Source organism: Felis catus, chromosome D1 (assembly GCF_018350175.1).
Source record: "Felis catus isolate Fca126 chromosome D1, F.catus_Fca126_mat1.0, whole genome shotgun sequence".
Lineage (NCBI taxonomy): Eukaryota > Metazoa > Chordata > Mammalia > Carnivora > Felidae > Felis > Felis catus.
Window position 1 is genome coordinate 98,593,653 of NC_058377.1, and position 16,826 is coordinate 98,610,478.

Sequence of the window (16,826 nt, forward strand, 5' to 3'; positions counted from 1 at the left end):
CTCAGTCAGTTATGCATCTGATTTTGGCTCAGGTCATGATCTCGTGGTTTGTGGGTTCAAGCCCCGCGTCGGGCTCTGTGCTGACAGCTCAGAGCCTGGAGCCTGCTTCGGATTCTGTGTCTCCCTCTCTCTGTCCCTCCCTCATTAGCCCTCTGTTATCTCTCTGTCTCTCAAAAATGAACAAAAACATTTAAAAGAATTAAAAGAGAAAGAAAAAATGGGTTTTGATTTTCACAGAAAACAACTCTGGAGTTAACACATAAATTGTTAACTGATTAGCACCGCAGAGGACATTCTTTATCAGACATTTCTGTAATGTTTTAATTTTCACAAATGAATTTGTTTTATAAGCAGAAAAAACAGACCTCAAAATGTCCACTGATTATCTCTTGCTCACTATAGCCTTTTGAAGCTCTCCCTTTCTTACAGTTTCAATAACATGCCATTACAGTTTGAGGGGGCAGGGTGGTGGATAGCAAGGCTTTGTTGCAGATAAGATGCCTGCTAAAGAGGCTTTACTTCTTTATTTGTTTAGCCACTCTTCCTCCAAACATTTAAGGCCTTTCTAATTCTGACATAAATTATTGACTTCCGCCTTCTGGTTTTCACCAGTCTCAAGACACAAATTACTCTAAAAGGGTGTGATATTACCTAACTTTGATTTACCCTATTTAGCAGAGCCTCTTCAGTCTATTCCCAATCAGCAACCACAATGATCCTTTAAAAATATGAGATCATGCTACTCCACTTCCGATGGCTTTCCAAATCACTCAGAGTAAGAGGTGAAATCCCTTAAATGGCTTAGAAGGCCCTGCATAATCCGGTCCCCATTACCTCTCCAACTTCATCTTCTATCACACCATCCTTTGCTGTGCTCCAGCCAAGCTTCTCAGCGATTTTGCATCTGCCTCTCTCTCTTCTAGCTAGAATGCCCTTGGCCCTAATGTTTACAGAGTTTACTCCCTTACTTCCTTGAGGTCTCCGCTCCAATGTCACCTTCTCAGACTTCCTTTGATCCCCCACTTTACACTGCAAACTGCCATCCCAGCACCCCCTACATCTTAAAATATTCTTCTCCAGGGGTGCCTGGGTGGCTCAGTTGGTTGACCGCCCAACTTGAGCTCAGGTCATGATCTCCTGGTTCGTGGGTTCGAGCCCCACATTGGGCTCTCTGCTGACAGCATGGAGCCTGCTTGGAATTCTCTCTGCCCTTCCCCCACTTATGTGCATGCACACACGTGTATACTCTCTCTCAAAAATAAACATTAAAAAAAAGAATTAAAAAATAAATAAAAATAAAATATTCTTCTCCATCAAACTTATCACCATCTGGCATACTAGCTAGCTATTTTATCTAATTTATTGTCTTTCTCCCATCACAATGAGAGATTTACTGCTGGTGCTTAAATAGTGTCTGGTACACAGCAGGTGCTTAGTAAACATTTGTTAACTGAATGAATGAATCCATCAATCAATGTAATTATTTCACTAGCCCAATGCCCCAGGTTTAAGACCCTTGCTCATGCATGTGACAGCCCTTGCCATACTCCTCAGTTCCCTTCTATAAGGCCTGGGCTTACCTTCCCCTTCACCTCTCTTAAAACTAAGCTTTCTTGGGGTACCTGGGTGCCTCAGTCAGTTAAGCGTCTGACTTCAGCTCAGGTCATGATCTCACCGCTCATGAGTTCAAGCCCCATGCTGGGCTCTGTGCTGGCAGCCCAGAGCCTGGAGCCTGCTTCAGATTGTGTCTCCCTCCCTCCCCCACTCTCTCTCTCTCTCTCTGTCCCTTCACTGCTTGTGCACGGTCTCTCTCTCTCAAAAATAAACACTTAAAAAAAAATTTTTTTAGGGGTGCCTGGGTGGCTCAGTCAGTTAAGTGTCCAACTTCGGCTCAGGTCATGATCTCGTGGTTCATGAGTTCGAGCCCCGCATCAGGCTCTGTGCTGACAGCTCAGAGCCTGGAGCCTGCTTCAGATTCTGCGTCTCCTCTCTCTCTGGCCCTTCCCCTCTCGAGCTCTGTCTCTCTCTCTGTCTCAAAAATAAAAAACATTAAAAAAAATTTTTTTTAATATCTTTTTAATTTAAAAACTAAGCTTCTTATTCCACCATCAGTTTTGTCTCCTTTTTGATTTCTCACTACCTGGTTCTCTCTTTTCCCAGAACAAGTCATGATTTGATCATATCACAAATTAATTTCTCTTGCTTGAGGATTCTTACCTACTTGTCCTCAAATGCCAAACTTGTGAATAAGAATTCAAAAGTTAGAAAAGATTTATTGTAACTTGAATACCAAAGACAATCATTCCACCAATTTTTTAGGGGCGTAATTAGAGGTAAATCAAAATTCTCTCTTAATATGGATTCTGTCCCCCACAAAAAAAGAACCTAAAATCATCTCAAAACTAAAAAATTCTGGTAATTTTAATGCTCAGACACCCCAAAAAAGAGAGAGAGCGTGCACCCACTTTCTCAAATTTGAAGCATCCTACTGTAAGCAGATTCAGTGGAAGCCTTCCACAGAAACAAAAGAAACATAAAGCACCAATGGGAAACAGAACCTTCACATTTCATTTGGCTTACTCACATCTTATGTGGAGCTTATCAAGACCAAGTATTCTATCACTGGGACTGCGGAGAGTTTTTTTGTTTTTGTTTTAGTAATCTCTACACCCAACGTGAAGCTTGAACTCACAACCCCAAGCTCAAGAGTCACATGCTCTTCCAAGTGAGCCACAACCAGGTACCTCAGGACTGCGTGGTCTTTAAGGAGAAACAACGACAACACTGACGGGCAGAGGTACTGGCATCGACGAGAGGCCAAGCCAAAGACTAACAAAACGGTAGCAACTGGAAGCTGTATAACAAATATCTCTGGTGAACACAGAAGCAAAAATCTTGAACAAAACACTAGCAAACTGAATCCAACAATACATTAAAAAAATTATTCACAATCAAGTGGGATTCGCTCCTGGGTTGCAATGGCGGCTCAGTATTTACAAATCAATCAATGTGATATGTCATATCAAAAACAGGAAGGAGAATCATATGATCATTTCAACTGAAGCAGAAAAAAGTATTTGACAAAGTACAACATCCATTCATGATAAAAACCTTCAACAAAGTAGGTTTAGAAGGAACATACCTCAACATAATAAAGGCCATATATGAAAAACCCATAGCTAGAATCATCCTCAATGGGGAAAAACTGAGAGCCTTTCCCCTAAGGTTACGAACGAGACAGGGATGTCCACTCTCACCACTTTTATTCACCATGGTATTGGAAGTCCTAGCCACAGCAATCAGATAACAAAAAATGAAAGGCATCCAAATAGGTAAAGAAAAAGCAAACTGTCACTATTTGCAGGCAACATGATACTATGTATAGAAAACCCAAAAGACTCTACCAAAAAACTGCTAGAACTGATAAAGGAATTCAGTAAAGTCACAAGATACAAAATCAGTGTACAGAAATCTGTTACATTTCTATATACCAATAATGAAGCTTCAGAAAGGGAAATTAAGAAAGCAATCCCATTTACAATTGCACCAAAAATAATAAAATGCCTAGGAATAAACCTAACCAAAGAGGTGAAAGACCTACACTCTGAAAACTATAAAACGGTGATGAAAGAAAGTGAAGATGACACAAAGAAATGGAAAGACATTCCATGCTCATGGATTAGAAAAACAAATACTGTTAAAATGTCTATACTGCCCAAAGCAGTCTACACATACAATGGAATCCCTATCAAAAGACCAACAGCATTTTTCACAGAACCAGAACAAACAATCTTAAAATTTGTATGAAACCACAAAAGACCCACACAACTAAAACAATCTTGAAAAAGCAAAGCTGGAGGCATCACAATTCCAAGACTGGAAGTTATATGATAAAGATGTGGTAATCAAAACAGTATGGTACTGGCACAGAATCAGACACACAGATCAACAGAACAGAAAATCCAGAAATAAACCCACAATTACATGGTCAATTAACCTTCGACAAAGCAGGAAAGAATATCCAATGGGAAAAAGATAGCTTCTTCAACAAATGGTGTTGGGAAAACTGGAAAGCTACATGCAAAAGAATGAAACTGCATCACTTTCTTAACACAATACACACAAATAAATTCAAAATGGATTTAAGACCTAAATGTGAGACCTGAAACCATGAAAATTCTAGAAGAGAGCACAGGCAGTAATTTCTCTGACATGGGCCAGAACAACTTTTTTCTAGATAGGTCCCCTGAGGCAAAGGAAATAAAAGCAAAAATAAACTATCAGATTACATCAAAATAAAAAGCTTCTGCACAGGGAAGGAAGCAATCTACAAAACTAAAAGGCAACCTACGAAATAAGAGAAGATACTTGCAAACAACACGTCAGATAAAGGGTTAGCATCCAAAATCTATTAAAAAAATTATAAAACTCAACACTCACAAATAATCCAATTTAAAAATGGACACAAGACACAAACAGATATTTCTCCAAAGAAGACATAGATGAGGGTGCCTGGATGGCTCAGTCAGTTGAGCATCTGACTTCTGGTTTCAGCTCAGGTCATGACCTCACAGTCTCTGGGGCAGAGCCCTGCGTGGGGCTCCTTGATGACAGCTTGGCGCATGGTTGAGATTCTCTTTCCCGCTCTCTGCCCCTCCCCCGCTTGCTTGCATCTCTCTCTCTCTCTCTATCTATCAAAATAAATAAATAAAAACTTAAAAAAAAAGAAGACATACAGATGGCTAACAGGCACATGAAAAGATGCTCATCATCAGGGAAATGCAAATCAACACTACAATGAGATATCACCTCATACCTGTCAGAAATGGCTAAAATCAATAACACAAAAAACAACAGGTGCTGCTGAGAATGTGGAAAAAAAGGAACACTTGTTCCTGCAACACTGCTACAGTCACTCTGGAAAACAGTATGGAGGGTCCTCAAAAAATTAAAAATAGAACTACCCTACAATTCAGCAATCATGGTACTGATTATTTACCCAAAGAATAGAAAAATACTAATTTGAAAGGACAGATGCACCCCTATGTTGGATGAATGGATAAAGAATATGTGGTATGTATACATTAGAATATTATTCAGCCGTGAAAAAGAATAAAATCTTGCCGATTTCAACAACATGGATGAAGTGAGAATGTATAATGCTAAGTGAAATAAGTCAAAGACAAATACCATATGATTTCACTCCTATATGAAATTGAAGAAACAAAACAAATGAGCAAAGGGGGAAAATACAGACAAATCAAGAAACAGACTCTTAACTATGGGTGGAGGTGGGGGAGGCTGGAGATGGGTCAAATAGGTAATGGGGATTAAGGAGTACACTTGTAATGAGCACCAGGCGATTAAAATAAAAACATAAAAACAAAACAACAAACAAAAAAACGAGAAACTATATGATGCTGGTGCACTCGAGGAATATGCAGGCCCTGAGTCAGTGGGAGTTTGAACCCCACTTTGGGCTTTCTGTCAGCACAGAGCCTGTTTTGGATCCTCTGTCTCCCTTTCTCTCTGCCGCCCTTCCACTCTCTGTTTCTCTCTCTCCCCCCTACCTCAAAAATAAGCAGGAAGGAAGGAAGGAAGGAAGGAAGGAAGGAAGGAAGGAAGGAAGGAAGGAAGGAAGGAAGGAAGGAAGGGAGGGAGGGAAGGAAGGAAGGAAGGAAACGAAACGAAAAGAAAGAAAAAGATGCCATAACAATGAAACATGAGAGGAACAAGTTCTAGGTCACCTGAGCTCAAGTTTTTGTAGGTGTCTTCCATGTACAACTCTAGGTAACGCCATTTCGTTTATTCAACAAGAAACTATTGAGCCAAGATGTAATATAATAATGGGTCTTTTTTTTTTTTACTAAGAAAGCCAAAAAATGTATACTTCATACTGAATCATAGGGGATATAATTTCAATTCCATTTGTTGAATTCAACTACCACTTACTGAGAACCTACTATGTGCCAGGTAGTATCCTAGGGACTGTAGGAATATAGACATAATCACTGACTTCAGGGAGCTCAATGACAGAAAGGGAAACATTTTCTGTCACGGGTACAATATTACAAGGAAGTATCTATATCTCGTACAAGCAACAAAGATAAAGTGATTATTTGGGGGCATTCAGGGAAGTTTTAGTAAAAGGAAAAAGTGACAGAGGTATGAGGTTTTGAATAATAAATTGAGTGTGCTCCCATCCAAAGAAACTGAACATAATTTTATATATACATATGTACATATATACATACACATATATATACGTATATATGTACATATGTATATATAAACTCTCTAGTCCCAGTAAGGTCAATGGCTCAGAAAAGCTACTAAAGATGGACCTCTCTCTATATATTATGATGAAGCTTTAAAGACTGGTATTTTCCTAATTTCTAGGTCACCCTCTTGTGGATCCAGGACTAGCCTTGCAGATATATCCATTTATTTTCTTCCATCAATGATGTTTCTGCTGAGAGCTCCCTGGAAAATCCCCATGTGACTAAAGCTGAGGCATCACACAAGTTAGGTGGCCCATAAAGCCTCACCAAATTCCAAAGCAATTCCTTCACAAAAGTCTAAAAATACCCGAGAAATCAAATGAGGGCTTCTAACTCTAACCTTCAATGTTCTGGGCCAAATTTCCCCAATCTTCTTTGATAAGGGAAAAGTGCAGATCAAAAGACATCAGCTCTCAGAATACACTCAATCTTATTAAATACTTCAGACGAAAGGCCTTGTCACCTATCAGGATAAAGAATGCAGAAATAATTCAGTTGAGGAGGATTAGGTCAGATTTTGATCTCCCATTCGTTGGGATGATTATTTTTTTAAAGCAGGCTTCACACAGAGCCCAATACCGGGCTTGAACTCATGACCTTAAGACCTGAGCTGAAACCAAGAGTTGGGCACTTAACCAACTGAGCCACCCAGGAGCCCCCATCATTCGTTGCGATTTTTACAGTGCTTCCCTAACTGGGATGACTTGAAAAAAACTAATCAAGGGTACCTGGATGGCTCAGTCAGTTAAGCATCCAACTCTTGATTTCGGCTCAGGTCATGATCTCAAGGTTTGTGAGGTTGAGCCCCTGGATGGGTTCTGTGATGGCAGGGCAGAGCCTGCTTGGGATTCATTCATGCTCTCTCATTCTCACTCTCTCTCTCTCTCTCTCTCTCTCTCTCTCTCTCTCTCTCTCTCTCGCCCCTTCTCCCGCGTACGTAAGCTCCTGTTCTCTCTCTCAAAATAAACAAACATTAAAAAAAAAAAAAACCCACAAACTAATCAATGCAGTTCTATGACAAATAACTAAAACACTGTTTCTCATGTATCCCGAGAAATACTGTGTTGATTACATTTCTACCTGGAGGCAATAATTACAAATGATCTATCAGACCTCCAATTTCTTACAGAGTTGACTGAAGAGCCCCCCACCCCCACCCCCAGGCAATGATCTACATGAGCAACAGAGGTTCTGACGGAGAAAACTGATGTGAAAGCACTAATTTCAAGAGGAGGAAAGAGTGCCCTCTTTAGGACCTAGGGGTTTGAATCTACCTTTGGAATAAGCACCTCTTAAAAAGTCATTTCCCCTCTCTGCATCTAAGTTTTCTCATTAAAAACAAAACAACAAAAAAAAATCTGGACTAAATAAACTCTAGGGTTTCTCCAGTTTTAAGATGCCATGTAAATACGTTTCTCTTTTTCCTAATACCAGCCTTTCAAACTCATAGGGACTCCTGCTGTAAGCTGCAGGGAGCCACAAAACCCTGATCTGCTAGATTCTGGGCTATGAGACCCAAGAAGTTTCTGGTGGTGAGGAAAGGGCCTGCCACTCAAGTTACAAGTTGTATGCTGGAGTCAGGACTACACAGACAGCTTGCCTTCTACTGCCCGCGGGCAAAAAGAGACAAACCATGAACTGGTTAATACAGCTCAGCAACATACAGCTATACTGAAATATCTCTTGTGCTTAATATTCTCGCTATTTGCAAACACTATGAATTAAATCAGCAGCACCGAGGATCAAAATATGCCTCTTTAGTCTATCTCCCACTACAAAGTCAAATGAATAAACCCTCTCGCTTCAAGTAGTCTAGGCACACAACAAGGACACCTTTCTTGCCAGCCAGCCTAGCCGAGCAGCAGCAACAGCCCAACAGTGACACCTGCTGGGGAAATAAAAGCAAGGGCTGGCTCATCAGCTAGAGAACATCCGGTTCCTTTTGAAGGTGGCAGAAGGGGCTAATTAGCACCTGTATGCATTAGTAATTTACACTACAAGGCAGCCACTCAAATCACGAGGAAGTGATGCCCCTTCTGTAAAGGGTGTGCACTTGGAACATACTACAAATGTACCTCACTTTTGAGCAGGCTGTCAGCCTTCACAGTGCATTTCATCCTGGCTCATCTTAAGCGACTCCATAAATAACGTAACTACTGTATTTTACAATAAAACCATGCATTATTTGCATATTTTAAAAGAAAAAATATACGTGCACAATTGTTCACAGCAAGATGACAAGGGATTTCATTTACTACAACATACAATTTTATTTTATTTTATTTTTTTTAATTTTTTTTTAACGTTTATTTATTTTTGAGACAGAGAGAGACAGAGCATGAACGGGGAAGGGGCAGAGAGAGAGGGAGACACAGAATCGGAAGCAGGCTCCAGGCTCTGAGCCATCAGCCCAGAGCCCGTGGCAGGGCTCGAACTCACGGACCGCGAGATCATGACCTGAGCTGAAGTCGGACGCTTAACTGACTGAGCCACCCAGGCGCCCCTACAACATACAATTTTAAATGTTCGAACTTTTTAATTTAAAACACATAGATTCTGGGTTTTAAATGGTCTACTTTATCAAGAAGTTATTAACATTTTAGTCACATGTGACTACATTTGACTAAAATTTAAAAATTTAAACATAGTTCCTCAGCTCACACTAGCCATATGTAACTAGTGCCTACCACACTGGACAGCACAGATACAAAACGCTTCCATCACTGTAGAGAGTTTTATTGGATGGCATTTCTCTAGAGAAACATATTATTTTCAGATGCACTTATACAAAGAGGGCATATAAATGAATGAAAGCTGGCCAAGTGTTGATAATTTTTAAAGTCAGGTGATATGTATATGAAATTTATTATACTTTTCATTTTTATATGTTTGAAGATTATCATAATAAAAAGTTAAAGGAAAAGAAAAATGGTTCACCTAAAAATGAGGTATCACAGTAAGGAACATACCACGGAAGACAGTTTAGAAAAATCTTTAGTCACACACACCAGAATGCAAATCCCCACTCAGCAAACTACTCATAGATCTTTAACAAGAAACTTGACTTCTCTGAGCCTTACTTATCTCAGCTGTAAGATGAGAAATTTAACACCTGCCTTGCACAGAGTTATGGTGGAAATTAGAGTTAATACAAAGACACAGCACCAGACACAGTACCTAATATACAGTGACCCTCAGTAATTGGTGTCTCTAATTATTATCAAACAGTAGAGTTTGTTTTAAACCACTCAGGTATTTCTCCGAACAATAACACATGAAAAGGCACTGCTACAATTGAATGGACAAAGGATGACCAGAGGCCCACTGGTACTGTGGAGACAGGCACTTGTAGTAACTTCAGTTACTTTTAGAGCAGTAACTGAAGACAGTCCTTTTACAGCTACCTTTCACAAACTTTTTGCATGCCTGCTCTACGTCAGGCACTGTGCTTGCTCCCTTCCCACCTCTCTTGACAAAGAGGAGTAACAGTCTCAGGCTCCTCTGAGCAAGGCAAAATATTCCAAAGCGGGGAATTTAGGAGATGTTAACTCAGAACTGGTGTCAATTATTTAAGCATAGTAACAACCTCTATTAGTCTCTTTCATATCCAACCAAGTGTCCCTATCTTCCCCTTAGCAACTACCCCCTAGTAACCACCTACTATCTGGCATTCAACATGCTCTTTCCTGCCTTATAATCTGTTGGTCCCCTAAAGTAAAAAGGTCTTTCCCTTTCCAAATCCTAGTCATCTTTCAAGGCTTGGTTTTGTACAGCCTTCTTTGATGGTACTTCCCTTTCTCTGAAATGAGACTGCATTTAATCTGAGTACCACACAATGAAGCATTTGGGTCATCTACATTTTTTATATAATTGTATGTAAATAAGTCTTGCCTCTATAATTAATACCCCCAGTGGGTAAAGACCAGGTATTATACTTCTTTTGTATTCCCTACAGTGCCTGGCACAGTGCTGGAAAAATTGTAACCATTCAACAAATACTTATTAACTGGGTAACTCTCTAAAGCATTCTCCCAAAATAACAAGTACATTATGTGCACAATCCATATTCCCACCCTTGTTAGAAGCTTATGTCAGAAATTTCAGTTGCTTCAACAGAGGATGTAATGCAAAGCAATATGCTGTTTGGATCCAACAGGCATATTCTGGGAGTTGGTGATTACGCTAGATGTGACCTTTACAGAATTACAGAAAGAAGTCCCTAATAAATCAAGATAGATGCTCACATAGCCATACATGGAACCTGTGGTGGGCGGGTAACTACACCCACTCTGTTTCTTCCATGGAAGAGTTGCCTGGGATGCCGATCTGAGTATGGAGAGGCCTTCCTTCCGTGAATTATTCTTCTTCCCCACCTTGAGGTGAATGTCCATCTGGAAGATCTCCTCAAAGAATCTTAATGAAGCAACTAACGTGCTATCCAAAAAATATGTATCTCTAAAGCAGACTTTCCTCAACACATATATACACGTATTATTTTCTTTTTCCTTTGTCAAGTTGCAATGCTCCAGAAGGTGAACACAGTTGTCCAAAGAGACACAACTGAAAAAAAGCCAATACACTAATCTGTACCAAGCAGGTTCTCTTTTACTACCTATTTCTAAGCACTGTGGACCATTTTCTTTTTCCACAATAACCAGCGCTGCACATACAATCCTCCAAGAAGGTCAAAGAACAGGGCAGAAGAAGTCAATGGCTCCACCTCCATTTAACATCCCTAACCTGATCTGCACTCTCCTTTAGGCTAAAGGTCTCATGAACTTAGCAGAGCCAAGTGACTTAGACTGCTAGGCCCCATCCTATCTCTGCCACCAGAGCAAGTTTTCCAGGAAGATGCAATGGACCTTAGGGAGACCAGAACCAGATGTATGGGTCCCAGACACTCCAGATCCAGCCACAACATCTACAGGACTGAAGGAAGAGACAGAAGGAGAAAAGTAAGGGATACAGGAGAAGACAAGAAAGCACCTGCTTACCTCCTGAGTGAATCTTCCTCGGAGCTCTCCTCAGGCATATCCTGATGTAAGGCCTCCTGTGTTACAGTTCCAGATCTGCTGGACTGGGTGTAAATTCTTTCCCAGTGGCCCGTCTCCTGGTTGAAGGCCACCCCCACAGTCCTCTCCTCCTGCGGACTAGCAGAGCTGCTCAACTCCAGCCTGCTGGAGCTGGGCGTTTGGCCCTCAGTCCGCTCAAGGGGTGGCAACTGGCTGCCACTTGACGGCATGCCCTCGAAGGTGCTGGGGACCTGCCAGGAGGAGCTGGCCTCGCTAGAGGAGTAGTTGGGTGTGGTTCTTTCCCAGCGCAGGGTGTCGTTGTTGAAGGTCAGGAGATTGTGGCAGGCGCGGCAACGGTTCAGGTGGCCACGAGACAGGTTGGAGTTGTTCTCGCTGCTGTGTGGGGTGGGCTGGTGGGAGGGGCCTGGCCTCTCGGACTCAATGTTGTTATTGAGCATTTCCTGGGCCTGTTGGGTCTGGGGGGCTTCCCCGCTCAGGCTGTGGTCCAGCTCCTGAAGCCGGTCATACTCCAGAAAGAAGCGTCTCAGGTCACATTGAAGCTCATGGCGAATGCTGCCTGAGTTGTTTTGGCTGGAGCCATTTCCTCCATCTGACTCAGCTGCCAACCCTGAAGCTGGAAAACCCCTCCCTTCTGTGGCTGAAGTGTACACAGACGCCTGAGAGCCACCTTCTTGCTGTCTCAGCACAGACAGCAAACTCACCGAAGAGGCACTGGTCCTGGGCGGAGGCATGGATTCTGCCTCAGAGCGGGAGTTCAGACTGAGCACTGTCCGGGTCCACTCGGACCCTGTCAGCCCGGGAGCTATTTCTCGGTGATACCTAGAGGGGTGGCTGGACAAAGGGCCTCCCAAAGAGCGACGGGTGGGACCCAGACTGAGGTTGCGGAGCGTGTTGCCGGCAGTGCTGCTCTGGACTGTACTGAAGGCAGACGGCCGGTTCAGGAGGCCCTGGTCCTGCTGCGTTGACGAGGCCTGCTCCGGGGGATGGAAGGGCTCGGTCTGTACAAAAGAAAAGGAAGGGGTAGTAGCCCTGGCAGAAGCAGGGGGAACACTGTCCTGGTGTGGCAAGAGGGAAGGAACTCGAGTGCCAGAGCAGCGGCTGCAAAGGCACAGGATCCCAAGGTGCTGGCAGCACTCAGCTGTGGGGTAACTGACCCGCTGTCGGAGCCTGATGTAAGCGGAAGTCCTGGGGCGCTCCGTGGAGGGCTGAGGGGGAGGCGGTGGGGGTGAGGGGGTAGCAGACTCTTGCACTGTGCTTTGCTCTCCCACCTGGATGCCAGAGGAGCGGGAGGACAGCATGTGCAGGAAATTGTGGAGGAGAGGCGTCCGGCGAACTGGCTGTGATTGCAGCAGGGCACGCTGACGGTAGTGGGATAACTCTGTTCCATCTATGGGGATCTCTGGTTCGTCATCACCCTGCGATGTGGAGCAAGGCGGGGCAGGGGTAGAGCAAGGCGGTTAGGTAGAAGCTCCAGGTAAATTAAGAAAGATTAACGGTTGATAACCATCCGCAAAAAACAACCTTCATGGATAGACAACAACTCTACCTCGGAAGCACTGAGGACTAACTGGCTTCAGATTCAGAATCATCATATGGTGTCACATTATTCATTTCCGATTAGCAACATTTCTGAATGAGTACAGCTGGCAAGCCAATTCTATTACAAAATGCATCTCTATGACGGAAGCAATGAGGGGAAGAAAATGTCAACCAGCCCAAGGCACATGAATGACAAGCTATCCAACACAGCCTGGTGACTCTAATGAGGCAATCACCTGGGGGTTTCAGAACTGACTCCCCTGTCAAGATTATGGCTATAACTCTGAGCACACAGTCTGAAACTAGCTTTGAATTTCAACTAGAAAAGAAGCACCTGGCCATTACAAATGACAAGTCCAAATAATCAGAACTGGAGCACTAGTTTAGAAAACAACCCACAGTTGAGATGCAGTTGGAACTGCTAACTTACCTGCTGATTAGAGGGGTTAACAATTGCCGTGAGTAAGTAGTGTCCAAGAGGGTCAAATCTCACCAGACTGAAAACACAGAAGAAGAAAAAGACACACATAGATGTTAATTGAGAAGAGGAAGCCTGTGTTCAAATTTATAGCAATCATTACTAATAACTGTGGGATTACCCAGGTATCCACTCCATGCTGGAAGCTTTCAAAACTTTCAAACAGATTAAAATAATAAAGTTCAATACTTCTTGTTACCTCCTCACATTTGCCAGAATAGAGGAATATGTATCACAAAAATAATTTCAAAAAGCACCTAGGCTCTCATCCCAAGAAGCAACTACATCAAGCACATACTGGCTCATATCTAAGAGCCTATCATCACAGTAAAGCACAGGACACTCCCAAACTCTGCCACAGGGTTACTTCTTCCCTCATGCAGCAGCTCCACTGGCAAGGAGCAGGGGTTGTGTGACAGTGAACTGTCTCAGCATCAAGTGGCTGAGACCAGAAAATTTTCTTATATCCAGCTACAATACCAAGAGGACCAAAGAAACCAATGCATCGTCTGTATTTAATTCAGGCAATGTGTGTTTTGATCTTGGGGGCTAAATATCCACAGCAGATTTGATACATACTTACATCTCCATTTTCCAGTTTGATAAACACAGACAACTGGGGCTAGCAACTACCTACCAAGCTAACCTCTACCTGAACAACTTTCATGTGTTCCTCCCCCACACACACAAAAAAGGGCTCTACCCCAAGTCCAGATAGCTTTGAACCTAAAAGACCTTCTAACAACCCTGGTCTACAGAGCCCAGAAGAGGAGGGCAATAAGGAACAGCTAAAATGAACTGTTGATTGGCCAGCAACTTAAAAAGTAGGAGGAGCCTTACAGATAACCCCTTGCTCTGAACAGGCGTAACAAACTGCTTCCTGAGGTGACAGCAAGTGTAAATGCTCTCTGCCATGTGAGTCCTATGCCAAACAGCACGAGTGGGCAGAGCACTCACCGGACCCGTTCCATCTCGCTAGCTGTCTTCACCACAGCAAAGGGCTCCCGTCGACTCCAGTCCCAAAAGTGGATCTCATTGGCAGTGGCGATCAGCAGGAGCTGAGCCGTAGGGTGGAAAGCCAGGGAAGCAATGGCATTGTTGCTATCTGTGAACCAGCTTTCACTGCCACCCTATAAATGAACCAATCCCAAATAGTCTCCGGTTACATACTGGCAGGAGATTAGGATGTCAATTTCAAAAGAAAAAAAAAAAAAAAAAAAGGACCATTTAAGGTAAAATGACCACTTGTACAGCCTACTTTAAATATGTCCTCTGTAAAATGTAGAAAATCAGTGATCTGGCAGTGTTACCAATTTATCAGAAAATTATTACTGTCAGCTCAGTTCTCTCAAGTCACCTATAATCCAAAGCAATGAGTATCCACACAATTCCTGTTTCTGAGGCCTGTGAAAACGCAAGCCTGGTGCGTGACATGGTAAACAAAAAACCACTAGCAAGTCAAGAAGCATATTGCTTTGGTGATCATGATCAGAATACAATACGATCCTCGCTCTAAAACAAAAGGCATCTATCCCAAACACGTTTTAGAACCTCCTATACTATGTCACAATGGGCAGATGGAAAAACAGTTAAACAGGGTGTTTACCTTAGAATGGAGGAATATTATTCCTATTACTTAAGTGGGCAATGACTACCACTTACTCACATGTAGTCCTAAGAACCTAGCTAGTTTCTCCTCCAGTTAAGAACTCAATGGTAAACAACTCTCTGCATTTAGAGTATCAAAGGCATGGAAATACTTACATGCAAATCCCAAATCCTAACCTCCCCATCCAGGCAGCCAGAAGCAATAAGGCCTGAGATGGTGGGATGAAAAGTGACACACCACGGAGTGCGGCGGTGTCCAATCAGAGAATGAACACACTTGCCAGTCTTCACCTCCGTAATATAGATATTATGGTTCACGTGGGTGGAGGCCAACAGAGTCCTAGAGAATTGAAGAGTAGGACGTGAATGTGAAGCACACAGGAGGGTAACCAACCTTCTCAGTTCTGGACAATTGGCTTTGGAATATTCTCCACCCTAGCGTGAAAAAACTACACCTTAGGCATTACAAACAACCGAAATATTCTGATCTTTGAAAGCTCTGGCTTCTCCACACATCCCCTTCAGAGAATATTTTTTTCCAGGTAGAAAAATGATCACTCCATCAGTGGCCTATATCACACAGGCAAAGGATTGTAATTGAGAAACTTCCCAAGTTTTGATCCTCAATGTCTGTTGTTTCCTTTGCTTATTCCTATTATTTCTATGGATAGCACAGCTCATCTACCTTCTTTCCCCTTCTGATACACTGGCAAAGCTCTATTCAAGCAATGTTTCAAAGAACCCTTAGGGATGTAACTTGGAAGACCAAGCTAGACCAAATATACATAAAGCAATGCTATCGCAAGTCTTAGGTTAAGTTATAGGTAAGTACTAGGTACCTGTCTGGGCTGAAGGCCAGTAAGAATGTAGAGCGTGGACTATCAGGCAGTTCTACTCTCTGAAAAACAAACCAAAAAAAAAAAAAAAAAATTAAAACACATTATTTATAAACTATGACCCACTCTATCTCAAAAGCACATGAACCACAGTAGATCAGTATTCAGTATAAGCTGAAACACTGGAAACAGTGATCAAAGTCACAAATTGAAAGAGAAATCCAAATTACCTTTAAGAAAAATGTCTAGTTCTAAAGACAAAAGATATTTCTAGCCCATGAATTCTTCCAAATTTATTTTTAAAACTCTGTAGGTTAGATATATCAATTCTCTCACACAAAATAAATGGTATCCCAACTCTACATAATTAGCCCATTCTAAAACCCCACTCTACTGTCCTAAAAATCTTACCCCATTCTACCCCTAAAAATCTTATGTCAAAAATATCCATTGTTCCCACCTTGCCTTCCCATTTCATCCACCGGGTTTTATCTTCCACCAGCTCCTGCAGAAGCCGCTGAGCTCCAAAGGCCCGAGTGCCCCGTTCTCGTCCCCAGAGTATCCGGACAGCATTCTTCTCTGGAACAACCTTCATGGCGTTCAGTAGCCACTGTCACACCAGGCACAGGAAGTGAAGGAGCAAGCAATAGCTCCGCAAGCTGATGCAGCTAAATTGAGGCCATTCAGGTCCTTGTAAGTTGTCTTCATGGAAATCTAAAGGATGGACATTAAATTAAAGAATATCTATTCTGCAATCAGAGAAGCTTCCCACTGAAAACATGATTCCAGCTCAAAGAGGAAAGTTTTGTGTTTTAATTTAATGACACTTTCTTAGGAAAAGACCCTTCTCCCAGAACTTTTTTTCCAAAAATATTTCATCCTTAAATTCCTTTCATATCATCAATAGATCAGCCTTATATCTAAAGAATAAGCCATTCTCTAAAGCAGTTACTCTGTTATTATTTTATCAGATAATAACTTTTGTTACACATAAAAATAAATAAGGTCTAAAACCCTGTCAAAAACAAAAAACAAAACACAGCACCTGCCC

At 42.2% G+C, this 16,826-nt stretch overlaps 1 protein-coding gene across 9 annotated transcripts in view; it reads right to left on the reverse strand.

The window, feature by feature from the left end:
- AMBRA1 (autophagy and beclin 1 regulator 1) overlaps window positions 1-16,826 on the reverse strand; it is a 179,078-nt gene that overhangs the window by 129,533 nt on the left and 32,719 nt on the right. For 6 of the 9 annotated variants that reach the window (XM_011286779.4, XM_011286778.4, XM_011286774.4 and 3 more), the window contains exons 2-7: window positions 16,236-16,489; window positions 15,779-15,837; window positions 15,096-15,279; window positions 14,289-14,461; window positions 13,284-13,350; window positions 11,276-12,729 (exon numbers count right to left, since the gene is read on the reverse strand). In XM_011286779.4, the coding sequence (XP_011285081.1) occupies window positions 11,276-12,729; window positions 13,284-13,350; window positions 14,289-14,461; window positions 15,096-15,279; window positions 15,779-15,837; window positions 16,236-16,370 (2,072 nt within the window). In that variant the 5' untranslated portion in view covers window positions 16,371-16,489. The remainder of the gene's footprint in view (window positions 1-11,275; window positions 12,730-13,283; window positions 13,351-14,288; window positions 14,462-15,095; window positions 15,280-15,778; window positions 15,838-16,235; window positions 16,490-16,826) is intronic. The other 3 variants (XM_045039219.1, XM_011286781.4, XM_011286780.4) reach the window with 1 other exon arrangement.